General features: G+C 38.6%; 1 protein-coding gene across 1 annotated transcript; it reads left to right on the forward strand.

Moving 5' to 3' along the window:
* Nucleotides 1-688: 688 nt before the first annotated feature.
* Nucleotides 689-7038, forward strand: LOC121855011 (transcription factor IIIB 90 kDa subunit-like). Its single transcript, XM_042349845.1, has 2 exons — nt 689-823; nt 4295-7038. The coding sequence occupies exon 2, from the start codon at nt 4309-4311 to the stop codon at nt 6265-6267; it is 1959 nt and encodes a 652-aa protein (XP_042205779.1). The 5' UTR covers nt 689-823; nt 4295-4308; the 3' UTR covers nt 6268-7038.
* Nucleotides 7039-13389: the final 6351 nt, after the last annotated feature.

Below are 13389 nucleotides of genomic sequence, written 5' to 3' on the forward strand. Positions count from 1 at the left end.
CCGGGACTATTATGGACCTTTAGCTTTGACAATTTATTTCTAATACCCTCTTCTGTGAGTGCAGATTAAGAATCTGTGGTCAACAAGTAGAAATTCTGAATATTAAGTGTCCTCATATTCATTAGCATAATTAATTATCAAAACTTCATATTCTAGGATACTATGAAGACAATTAATTCTAAAAATTTCAACATTTCGATCACAGATCCTTAACCAGTGCTTCGAGGACGACCTATTCTGAGATTCTGAGCAAAATTAATTTTCGACACCAAGAATATTCAATGGGTATGTATATATTGTGATTTTTTGGGGGGTCCCAAAAAACTAATTTTGTTAAAACAAATCCATATAGGTAGTTTTCAAAGTGCAGATTAAGGACATGTGGTTATCATATACAAAGTCTGATTATTAATTGTTTGGTACAGCGGTAAAGGGCGTCTCTCATTAGCCACCTCCATATATGCTGTACTGTAGTATCTTTAGTCACGTGTTTGATATAGTAATAAATCGGTTAATTGCATCATTTCTTGAGGTTAATGAGAAATCCAGTTTAGTAGATTAGCGTCGGTTTTTTGCGTAAATTCTGAGTTGTATTAATCTAATTCCTTAGTAGAAATAGGTTAACCTTTTGGTATCTAGCAGAAAATTTACAATCGTTTATTTGAAATATGTTGCAGTAGAGCAGTGCAGTATTGCAGACTAGGAGACTAAGCGAGGTGTAAACATGGCGCTGTGTAGTATCGTCTGAAGCTCCTCTCAAGGAATTATTACATTCAAAGGAAATAAGTGGTTATTGATACGGTTGTGTAGGTGTAAACGTTTGGTAAGTGTCAAAATAAGTGGCTATTATAATTTTTGTGTAATTCATGTACAGAAAATGTTGGAAATGACGAAGTAAATCAATATATCCAAAAATCATGTTGAGGTTTGTTGTTATTGTTTGTTTTTTTTACTATTGCATTACACTTAATTTGGAAGTAGATATACCCAGCACTGTTGTCCTATGTGTACAGTTGTGTGCATAACGTGTAGTATCTAATTTACAATGAAGTTAGGATACGTTGAATCCCTGAATATGTTAAATTTTATGGTGATTAGTCAAGGAAATTTGCCTTAATTTAGCAGAAATATTTTTCACAATTTGATTTTTTACTTTGGAATTATTAGCCATTTAGTATGGCTGATAAATGTGTCAGTGTCAAAAAAATTAAGATAGTGTTTTATTTTATGCAGTCTTTGTCTGACATTTATTCTGATTGACCGAGATTGATGACATCATGACTGGACAAATAGCCACTGTATATGGCTGATCCAAGAATATTATTTTATTTGGTGTGGATATTTGTCTGGTTGTCTGGTGGTAGATTTTTTAGACTATAGCAGGAGGTGATAGATTGTATGAAATTTTGTGGAAACATTAATTACGATCTATTAAATAGATAAATTGAAACGAGACTCCATTTTGTGTCGTGAGTTATGTTTTAAAAGGTTTTCTGTTAAGCTTGGTAGGGTTAGGTAGATTTTTTAGGTTTGGTTGGTTAGGTAAAGTTCTAATAGGTTTTGTGCTTTATCGCTTCCATTTATCTATTAAATGGATTGTAATTAATATTTCCACGAAGTTTTGTCTAATTCTATCATCTCCTTCTGGTGTTAGTCTAAAAATACCTAACTGACAACCAAACATATCTATATCGTGTTTTATTTTATTTATTTATTATCATTTCACTACTTATCTACTTACTATCCATTAAAGCAGTCTGTTCTTCATTACAAACTTTATTATCTAGTGTTACTAACTTGCAAACCTAACTTAACCATGTTTGTAAGTGACTGAATTTGGTAATCTAGATAATCTCTTAATTTTATCCCCTTCACCACTGATTGGCTTGTTAGTCACTTGGGCAGTTGGTTACATCTCTGTTACGCACTGTTGGAAAATACTGGGCATTCACCGGCTCCTGAATGTATCGAAACCTGCTCCAGTGTTGATCAAGTCTTGTCTTGAAATACTCTCTGGCAGGTTGTTCCAAGAGTTCACAACTCTCACTCCCAAAAAAGTTTGCCCTCACAGTTTTCTGGGCTTGTGGTTTCAGCTTTGTTAAATTTTACACATATATCATGGAGTAATAGTTTAGTCAAACAACAGTCAAACAACTCTATATATATATGTATATATATATATATATATATATATATATATATATATATATATATATATATATATATATAAGACCTATTGTAATTTTTCAACATTTGTTTTCCTCTAGTGTTTGTAAAGAGTAAATACAGTTGGTCCACATGCAAATGCCATGTTTATGGTTAATCTTTTGTCAAGTTCCTAGTGAAAGACCCAACGCTAAGCAACTGAATGCTTCCCTGTGAATTTGCCATGTAGGTAGGTAGGTATAGTTAGGTTATGTTAAGTAGATTAAAGATGGTGTATTGTAATGGGCAATTTTTTGGAACTTCCGAGAACATTTTTCCATTCCCGGAAAATTTTGGGGATGAGGGATTTTTTCCGGCTTTGAGAGAGTCGTCTCATTACCCAGAAATATCTCATTCCTGGAAGTGCTCTGCACCAATTGTTACGGCTAACGGAGATATATCACTGCATATATATTGGCAGTTTCAACTCAAAATTATATTTCGTTTAAAATTGCAGTGTAGGTACTCCTGAGTATACCGATTCCGATCTATGGTCCACGATTCGATTGTGGGATAATTAGTGGTATTCGTAACCCTGTTTATTCGCAATCATTTTATTGTTACCCATTTCTACTAATCTCAATGGTTGACCCGTTTATTTGCAAATTCTTACGAGCAAGAATTTTGAACAGCGCGTCTCAACTGTAGCGTAGGACAGCATGTGTACGTATTCCTCCACCATTCGCTCCTGCTCACCTCAGTCTCACGCGTGCTGGCGTGTGCTTTGTGTGATCTTGCAATGCCTAAGCGACCAGCTACTAAAACACCCAGCAATGTTGCTAAGGGATCACGTGTGGCAGTTACGTTGGATGTGAAATTGGATATCATAAAAAGACATGAACACAAAGAAGGAACGTCGGTGATTGGGAGCGTGCATGGCTTGGCTCTCTCTACGGTGCATTCTATAGGAAAAAGCGCCGACAAGATCTAGGAGATGGCCGGGTCTGCAACACCACTGAAGGCTACGAAGGTGACGAGGTTCCGAGATGTCTACGTTTAAAACTTACCTCACACACCTACGCACATAAGCATTCAAACACTCATACACTCAAACATGTAAAGTACGCCAGAATACTGTACTGTACTTGTAAACATATACGCCTAATAAACTCAAATTGTTTGTCATTGATGTTTATTTGATATGCCCTTGTTTCTTTTTTTATTTTATGTTCTATATGTATTGAGTAAAACAAGTGTTAAAATCTGACGGCCGTGACCACCATGATGCCCGTATCCCCCATATTTACATTATTTCTTATGGGAGAAATGGCTCCGCTATTCGCAACGAGTTTCATGCAACTTTTGCGATAAGTGAGGCAGCCCTGTACTCGCCAACTATGGGTTTCAGAGGTGTGATTTTGGTGTTTTTGTGTTTTTCTGGAAGTACTTAATCAGTTAGACTCATTAAATTCCAATTCCAAGAGAAAAGTTTGTTTTGTTCAAAAAATTACTAAGCCATATGCTAATTCCGAAATTGGGGTCCACGATTTAATTGCAGGGTAATTAGTGGCTGTAATGATGCTTGGAATATTTTATTTGCGTATTTTCAATCCTAATCACTCGCCAACTATGGGTTTGTGAGTGCTATTTAGGGTTTTTGTGTTATTCTGAAAGTATTTAATTAGTTAAACCCTGTGTGACCACTGCCCGTGACCACACTTAGACTTACCCAACCTTTGTTAATTCCCAAGTGACCCACTGCCATATAGCAGCTAGTCCATCAAACAAACCACGCAGAACTTGCCCCGTAAACTCACACAAGTTGAAATGTTTATATTGTCGATTATCTATAATTATTTCACTGTTACATTTTGGTAGTTACTTACTCTTAGGTGATGAAACAGTAACGAATTGTGTGTGAAGATTATTCTTTAAATAAATATTGCTTTACTCACCTTAAACTGGCTGCATCTAAGTGAACTGCTGGCTACATTAAATAGAACTTCTCAGTCACTCCACAGGCCGCACAAACACAAGGTCCGGGCTGCTGGTTGCCCATGCCTGGTTTACCATATAGTGAATGTCATGAAAATAATTTTTGAAGAAATATATTTTTTCTGCTCTTACATGATGTTATTCTGATTTTCAGATGAAAGAGGCAAGATGTCGTCACGTTGTCAACATTGTGGCTGTGGTGATATTGACATTGATCCTGCTCGTGGAGATGCCGTCTGTACCTCTTGTGGTACAGTTCTGTCAGAACATAATATAGTCAGTGAAGTTCAGTTTCTTGAAAATTCTCATGGAGGGAGTTCAGCTGTTGGTCAGTTTGTTGCCTCAGATTCTGTTAGCAAACGGCCAATGTTCAAAGGTTTTCATGGAACCTTTGCCAGAGAAAGTAAAGAAATTACACTTAATAATGCAAAAAAGAAGATTAATGCTCTTGCACAGCAGTTACGTCTCAATCAACATAGTATTGAGACTTCGTTTAATTTTTTTAAGTTGGGATTAAACAAGGGTCTTACACGTGGCAGAAAAACGAATCATGTTATTGGTGCTTGTGTATATATTACTTGCAGAACAGAACGAACAGCTCATATGCTAATTGATGTTAGTGATGCCCTGCAAATTGATGTTTACGAGCTTGGTCGGACATACCTTAGATTGTCAACAGCCTTGTGTATCAATATTCCTGCAATGGATCCATGTCTTTATATTTGTAGATTTGCATATAAACTCTCGTTTGGTGATAAAACACATGATGTATCAGAAACGGCATTACGGCTTGTAAAACGGATGAAGCGTGACTGGATGCATACTGGTAGAAGACCATCTGGGGTTTGTGGTGCAGCACTTGTGATTGCTGCACGGCTCCATAACTTCAATCGCACCATAACTGATGTCATAAAAGTTGTGAAGGTTCATGAGTCAACATTAAGAAAACGTTTGACAGAATTTGGTGAGACCCCATCAAGTGCCCTGACCTTAGAAGAGTTTATGACTGTGGACTTATCAGAGGAACAAGATCCTCCAGCTTTTAGGGCAGCTAGAAAACGGGAAAGAGAAAGAGTTCAAATGCTCTTGGAAGAGCAAGTAGATTTGGATGATGAATTAAGTGAACTTCAACAAGAAATCGAGAAACATTTGGAGGAAAGAAAAAGAAAACTGCGTGGTTTATGGGCTAAATATGACAAAGAAGAGGAACATGTTGAAGAAGAATATGTAGAACAGGAAAATGCTGACACTCAAAAATTTATCACTGAAGCAACTTTAGAGTCAATTAACAATTGCCTTGATGAAATATGTGAAGAAGAAGTAAAAAAGGAAATTAAACCACAGGGAATTGGGCCTTCTGCAGCAAGTCTTGGCTTAAAAGAGACTATAGAGGAGTGCATGGAGATACGTCCTGCTGATCCTGAACCTGAAGATAATGGAGTCTTAGATTTGGCTGGAATTGATGATAATGAAATAGATTCATATATTATGTCTCATAGAGAGATAAAGCTAAAAACCGAATTGTGGATGAAAAAAAACAAAGAGTATATAGAAGAGATGAAGATTAAGCAGGAGAAGGAACAAAAAGAAGCTGAAGAGAGAGAAAAGGAAGGAAAACCACCAAAAAAGAAGAAAAACTACACCAAAAAGCCCAAAAGTAACACTCCTGCTAATACAGCTGGAGAGGCAATTGAGAAAATGCTGATGGATAAAAAGATATCAAATAAGATTAATTACGATGTTCTCCGCAGTTTGAATGGTGATGGTGAAGAAGAAGAAGTTGATATTAAAGAAGAGAAACCAAACTCCAAAATTTTAAAAGCATCTCCTGTAGAAACTCCAAAAGGTATTTCATCCGTACTTGAATCATTAACAGGAAAGCGTCCTAGAAATCCTAGCAGAGAGGAACAAGATAAAACTCCAAAGAAGACAATGCGTGATGGGAATAGTGATTCTATAAAGGTTAAACAAGATGAAGATGATGAAGAAGAGGAGGAGGAGGAGGAGCATGAGGAAGATGACCCAGAAGAAGAGGATGAGAGCAGCTTGTCCACATTACAACTCCTACAGAGAAGGAGAGGAGAATTCAATGAAAATGATGAATACTATGATGATTATTATGATTAATTGTAAATAGCTGTTTGATACAATTTGTATGAGGAGCTTTATGGTAAATCCAGATACCACGTGGAATTTTAAGTACAAATACTTTTAGGAAAATAGTGTTTCTTTTCTTTGAAATAGTTTGTTATTTATAGTATTTCAGATCTTAATATACTGTACATTAATATTTCTTACAATAATTCCATTAATGGTTTTTATTATTAGGGCAGGAATTAAGTTCCTTTTACACCATCACAGTATTGTACAAACTGCCACTGAATTTTAGACACGGTATACTGTATCTGTATATAAAAAAGTTAAATATGTTCTAAGTTATTTTCATGTATTTTAGGTAGACAATTATCATTGTAAATAAATGTACCTTTTTTATGTATCTTAATGTATTTACTGTATTTTGATTATTAAAAGTTCCGGTAAACAGATTTATCTTAAGATTTAGATATAAGAGGTGGTTCTCAGTGGATTAAAAGAATCAAATTAATTCAGTGCTTTAGAAGTCCTAATTGTTTGGGTTAATATACATTGTCACCTTCTGTAATTTCATTTTGTTGTATAAAAGTAATAGCTAGACCCCAAGCATTTATTTGTGGAGTACAGTACTGTACAGTATGGAGATACTTAAAATATTCTGTTGTTAGAGAAAACCTCATGGTAAAGTTGTGGCACAACTTTTTAAATATTCTGTTAGGAGATTACCATGTAGTGGTTTATAGTTTAATAGATTTTTTATCAGTGAACACCATGTTGTTGCCTAATAAACAGAATTAAAAGCGATCCAGGTCTGTTTCAAATTTCTAACAAATTCCTAGTGTCCCACTCTGCTTTCCAAGTGAGTGCCTCTGCATTGAATATCTATTGGTATGTAACATTATGTGCGTGTGTGTGTCTGTATTACGTGTATTTTCTACTACAGGATGGCCCTCTCTTATCTGGCAGCCTTTGGGACATAGGCCGTGCAAGACAATAAGAATTCCTGTTAAATAGAAGGTCAATAATTAGTAGTACATTACTATTAGCAACACATAGCCTGATGCTCTATGAAGTTATAGATTTCTTTGCATACAAATTTGACATACATCATGATGGGTAAATGTAATTAATAAACAGGTAATAATGTGACAATTATTCAGTTTAAAGAAATGTTAAATTTCTGAATTAATAAAATGATAAATTGAAATGCAATACCATACAGTACTTTATATAAAACTCACACATCTCAGGCCATGCTCAGCCATAGTTGGGTGCTTGTCATCCTAACACTAATGATCAGATGTCCTGTCACAACTTCATGTTATTCTTGCAGCATGCATTCTAAAAGATTTTTTCTGTAAAGAAACACTTAATGAGAAAAATTACCCAGTAAATGTAATGCAAAGGAACGGTGTGTGCATAAACTCCATCTTGCAGTTAGTCAACCGAACAGTGACCATCAACCACTACGACTACTCCACATGAGCTAGCCAGTACTGTGCATCCATCTACACTCATATTTATCACTTGTATGTTATTAAAACAATAACCTTTTAATAACTATAAGAAGGCATAAAATAATTTTATAAGTTGTGGTAATTAATTATTTTTGAGAATCTTGTGCTTCGTATTCTCTCTCTCCTGGCTGATCGTCACCTCTTATTCCTTCACCATGCTCATGTATCTAATTTCACCTCTTTCACTGCTTGGTGAAGCACTGGGAGTTCTTTAATTTTGTATTCATTATACAAATTTAGGGAGATTTCTAAAAAAAATAATAATTATGCATGTATGTAAAGAACATCATTGATTTCACATACTGTAGTTTGTGATAGAAACACCCAGATTAAATTTTTTCAGCAGCCCCTTTTTCTTTTAGAAGAACTAGAACCAGGAATATATGCTATAAAAGTCACTTATAAGACATTATGTACTGCAATTTAGGGGTAAAATGATTATTGAATATCTATAAACAACACCAGCAGCAAGACCACACTTGCTTCATTGTATCATGGTTCAATTTTCAGGTCAGTTGTGAGAATGGTGTGACTATCAAACATCACAGGCAGGTTTTCTACGGTTACTCCGGTTTCCTCCTGTACTAACACTGGTAAATGAGTCATAACAAAATTAGAGACTAACTGTCCAAATGGCTAGTTAGCTGACAAGTGGTGGAAATGATTAATTGAAAAATAAATTTCTAACTGTTATTTGCTGCATGATACCGTTGCAGTGTCTGGCAACAGTGTGCTGCAGCTGCATGGTGTCACCTACAGATATAAGGGTGTCTTTATGTAAAGTTTGAAGTTCATTTTCATATTGTTTTATAATTTGTATAATAAACAAATTCTACAGTACAGGTATATCTATGAGTTGCTACAAGATCATACAGCTTCAGAATCATAAACGTCACAATATATGCCAGTACTGTACTGTACTGTATGAGCTTCATCCACAGCCATGATAACTGAACTTGAGTTTTTTATTTTTTATTATTTTATGAGTATTATTCTGTCTTAAGGGGTGATTATTGTTTGAATGTCATGAAATAATGGTAAAATTTGGTCTGGAACTAACTGGACCTACATAGTCATTGAATGTACTGCCAATTGGGAGGTTTGCTAGATACTGGTAATGCTTTTTCCATAACTGCCATTAATTGAGAGTTGTCAGTCATTAGATACTGTACAATGTTGGTTTATTTCACCTTACCTCCCAGTGCAGCTACAGTAGGGTCTGGTCTTACAATCATTCATCCTCCCTCAGCCTCAGAAGAATGAGATTAAGTTGACAGATTGTCCTATAAAAGTAGGTCTAATAGAGCTTGTGCCCACCTTAACAGTACCGTACACACCTATTGACAGCTACAGGCTACCATCTTGTCAAATCCCAGGACCATTCTATTATCTACCATCTGCTTCCAGTCACTAACTGATTACTAGAGAGACGAGATCTCTCAAAACTCTTCCTTATTACTGTTGAGCTAAGCGTCTTCCCCGAACTGACACTTTTAGGACAGTTAGCAGTGATTAGGACTCTACTGAAAACAGGCCTCTCATGGCCTTGTCAGCTGTCTTTGGTCAAATTGAATGAATATAAATTAACTACAGTCATCCCTTGGTTATCACACCTAATTGGGACCTCGCCGAGTGCGTGATAACGAAAAAAGCGATAAAGAAAGTACAGAACCTATGGAATTTATTCTAATTGGTTCCAGGCACCCAAGACCCAACCCCAATTTTCCCATTTTACGACCATTTAGACCAGGGGTGTCAAACTCATGGCCCGCGGGCCAAATGTGGCCCTTAGGATGGTCAGGTGTGGCCCACGGGATGATGGTAAAATTTATCATCCCGTGAAATTATGAAAGAAATAGATATAATCATGTTTATTTAGTAAAATGAATTTAACATATATTTAAAATCAGAACAAACCCAAATGAGGTATTCCTGGTAAGCCAGGTAAGGCAATGTATGAAGCTGTAAACTTCAATCCTGCAAATATGTGATATAGCACTTGTGTTGGCCCTGAAGAGGGTAACTAAAATAAGAATTGGCCCTCGAAAGGTTTTGAATTTGACACCACTGGTGTAAGACTTACATTTTTGGTGGTTTTGGGCCAAAAGTTAGATTTTGCTGAAAATCACAATATGGGTACTCCTGAGCTTGCTGATTATTCTTATGTGGTCCACGATTCCATTGCAGAGCAATTAGTGGCCAAAATGACCCTTGAAAGATTTTACTGACATTTTTCAATTCTAATTACTCATCAACTATGGGTTTCCAGGGTGTGATTTATGGTTTGTGTGTTATTCTGAAAGTGCTTAATTAGCTAAACCCATTAAATTTCAATTCTGAGAAAAGAGTATATTTTGGTCAAAAATTTTGTAAGGTGTAAGATTTACATTTTTGGTGATTTTTGGCCAAAAATTAGATTTTGCTGAAAATCACAGTATGGGTACTCCTGAGCTTGCTGATTATGAGTATATCGTCCACGGTTCGATTGCAGAGTAATTTGTGGCAAAAATGAACCTTGAAAGATTTGCTGACATTTTTCAATGCTTAATATTCATCAACTATGGGTTTCCAAGGTGTGATTTATGGTTTGTGTGTTATTCTGAAAATACTTAATTAGTTAAACCCCTTAAACTTCAATTCTGAGAAAAAAGTATATTTTGGTCAAAAATTTTGTAAGGTGTAAGACTTACATTTTTGGTGATTTTTGGCCAAAAATTTAATTTTGCTGAAAATCACAGGATGGGTACTCCTGAGCTTGCTGATTATTCATATGTGGTTCACGATTCAATTGCGAAGTAATTTGCGGCCAAAGTGACCCTTGAAAGATTTTACTGACATTTTTCAATGCTAATTACTTGTAGTGGAATTCTCCCCTACAAACGCTGTTTGTCGCTGCCTAGCCGACCCCACCAATTCCCCAGTGTATGCCTCGTGGTCTAGGTCAACCAGCGCCGCCATACACCACGGAACGGGGGTCAACTGCTAAGCCACGCCTACCCCCGCTATTTAAGACCTGACCTCGTGGTGATCTGCCGCTCTTTCTACCTACACCAACCAGCCAGCAACACCTCCTCCGCCGCTGCCTGGCGGCCTTCCCTCGCTCCTCCGCCTGCCTGGCGGTCCTCTCTCCCGCTGGCGAGCATGGCGACCCACAAGCTGTCCTTCTCTGAGCGTCCTCACCAACCAGTTCTCTCTACATCACGCTTATAACCATGCTGCCTTCCCAGCACCAAGCTGCATTGTACATCCAATACAACATGTATATAGAGAGCACATTGTGAGTTTCCTTTCTCCAACCCATCCTGAGTGTGAACCAAACATCTGGAACCCATACCCCACAAATGGTGACCCCTGGAGATTCGCACTCACACAGGATGGAGGAGAAACTGATCACGCTCCCAGTCTTCAAGCAACATGGAAGACTGGCTTATCCACCCAGAAGCAGCTCTCATCGGCTCTACAGCTACTGTCTCTACACCGCAGGTCAGACACCCTAGAGCAACTCTGCTACTCTAAGCAGACAGTCGCTCCTCTTCCAACCCCAGCACACCCGTCCTGCCTCAGACGCCGACCCCGGCCCAGCAGTAACCCCTGCCGCCCCTGATGCGGCCTCTGTTCCTGAGTGCGGACCCACACACCCCTCTTTTCTCCCTCAGGTACTCCCTGCTAATGTCCTGCACCCTGCTGCTGTTGTGGACCCAGCTGCTGTCACGAGCCCTCATCCGCTGCTGCTGACACAGCCCCTGCTCCTGACCCAGGCCCACACACCCCAGCAGGCGCATCTGACGACTCTGTACCTGCCGTGAGGGAAGCACAAAATTCATCGCCTCCACACACCCTTATTCTCCCTCTCTACTCCCACAGATATTGTGTATCTAGACAGTTGTCCCCAGCGACCGGCTCATCCACGCCATCGCCGTTGTCTCACATGAGGCACGCACCGCCCGTTCTGCCTCACATGTGCTATGCAACCCTGCAGACAACAAGTCTCCTACACAGCCTGGAGGGAAGGGGGAGTATTGTAGTGGAATTCTCCCCTACAAACGCTGTTTGTCGCTGCCTAGCCGACCCCACCAATTCCCCAGTGTATGCCTCGTGGTCTAGGTCAACCAGCGCCGCCATACACCACGGAGCGGGGGTCAACTGCTAAGCCACGCCTACCCCCGCTATTTAAGACCTGACCTCGTGGTGATCTGCCGCTCTTTCTACCTACACCAACCAGCCAGCAACACCTCCTCCGCCGCTGCCTGGCGGCCTTCCCTCGGTCCTCTCTCCCGCTGGCGAGCATGGCGACCCACAAGCTGTCCTTCTCTGAGCGTCCTCACCAACCAGCTCTCTCTACATCACGCTTATAACCATGCTGCCTTCCCAGCACCAAGCTGCATTGTACATCCAATACAACATGTATATAGAGAGCACATTGTGAGTTTCCTTTCTCCAACCCATCCTGAGTGTGAACCAAACATCTGGAACCCATACCCCACATACTCATCGACTATGGGTTTCCAGGGTGTGATTTAGGGTTTGTGTGTTATTCTGAAAGTACTTAAATAGTTAAACCCGTTAAATTTCAATTCTGAGAGAAAAGTATATTTTGGTCAAAAATTTTTTAAGGTGTAAGACTTACATTTTTGGTGATTTTTGGCCAAAACTTTGATTTTGTTGAAAATCACAGGATGGATACTCCTGAGCTTGCTGATTATGAATATTTGGTCCACGATTCGATTGCAGAGTAATTAGTTTACTGAGTGCAGTTTCTTCATCCCGTTCGGACATATGATACGCCTCCTTACCGTTGGTACGCCCCAGGTGCAACCTCTTTCATTTCGTGACATTGAATCTCAGCAGCCATTTCTTCGACCATTCTTGGAGCCCACAGAGGTCCTTCTGCAGCTCTTCACAGTCCGCTTGGTTCTTGATTTCTCAAAATAACTTGGCGTCATCGGCTTATGAGGTCACATGAAAGTATGCCTGTGAGGATAAGATAAAAATAAATATATTTATTATTATAACCCTTTTGCTTCTAAGTAAGCCAGAGACAAGGGATTCCTTTACTCAACCTCAGACAATCTGCGCCCTGGGGGTGCCACTTATGCTGAGATCGGCTCGAAAATATTGTCTTCGTCATAGCATCGCTTACAGGGTATAATGCTCTCTAGTGCTTTCCACACTATGCTGGTCAGGCCCACTTGTCTATACAGTAATTATTTGTAGAGTGGCGATCACATTGCTTGAATATAGGACTTGCATAAGCCATTTTCCATTCACTGGGGACCTTTTGCTCATCTAGGCATGGATCTTAAGAGTTGCCAGGCATCCGTATACAATATAATATATTGTAGTGTCTTTTAACAGCACTTGCTTTGACTGAGAAAATCCGACTTAGACCAAGAAACATTCTAAGAATTCTCTCAACAGCAGGCATTAGTGCTAACCATCTTGTTTAACTGCACCCCAGTAGCTGTTTATATTCAATTTCCACGACAAAAGTCTTATTGCGGTTTTGTCCGAAGATTAAATATAACTCGTGAGCGCACCTAACGTTTAGTCCTTCTGGCCTTCGGCATAATTATGTTTTCACCAAATTTTATGACACGACTTTTGTCTATCATTGTAATACAAAACCCACTGTGACATT

The sequence above is a fragment of the Homarus americanus genome, unplaced genomic scaffold, assembly GCF_018991925.1.
Source record: "Homarus americanus isolate GMGI-L3 unplaced genomic scaffold, GMGI_Hamer_2.0 scaffold16022, whole genome shotgun sequence".
NCBI lineage: Eukaryota > Metazoa > Arthropoda > Malacostraca > Decapoda > Nephropidae > Homarus > Homarus americanus.

Coding starts and splice junctions, on each gene's coding strand:
- LOC121855011 (XM_042349845.1), top strand. CDS start 4,309: ATGTCGTCACGTTGTCAACATTGTGGCTGTGGTGATATTGACATTGAT.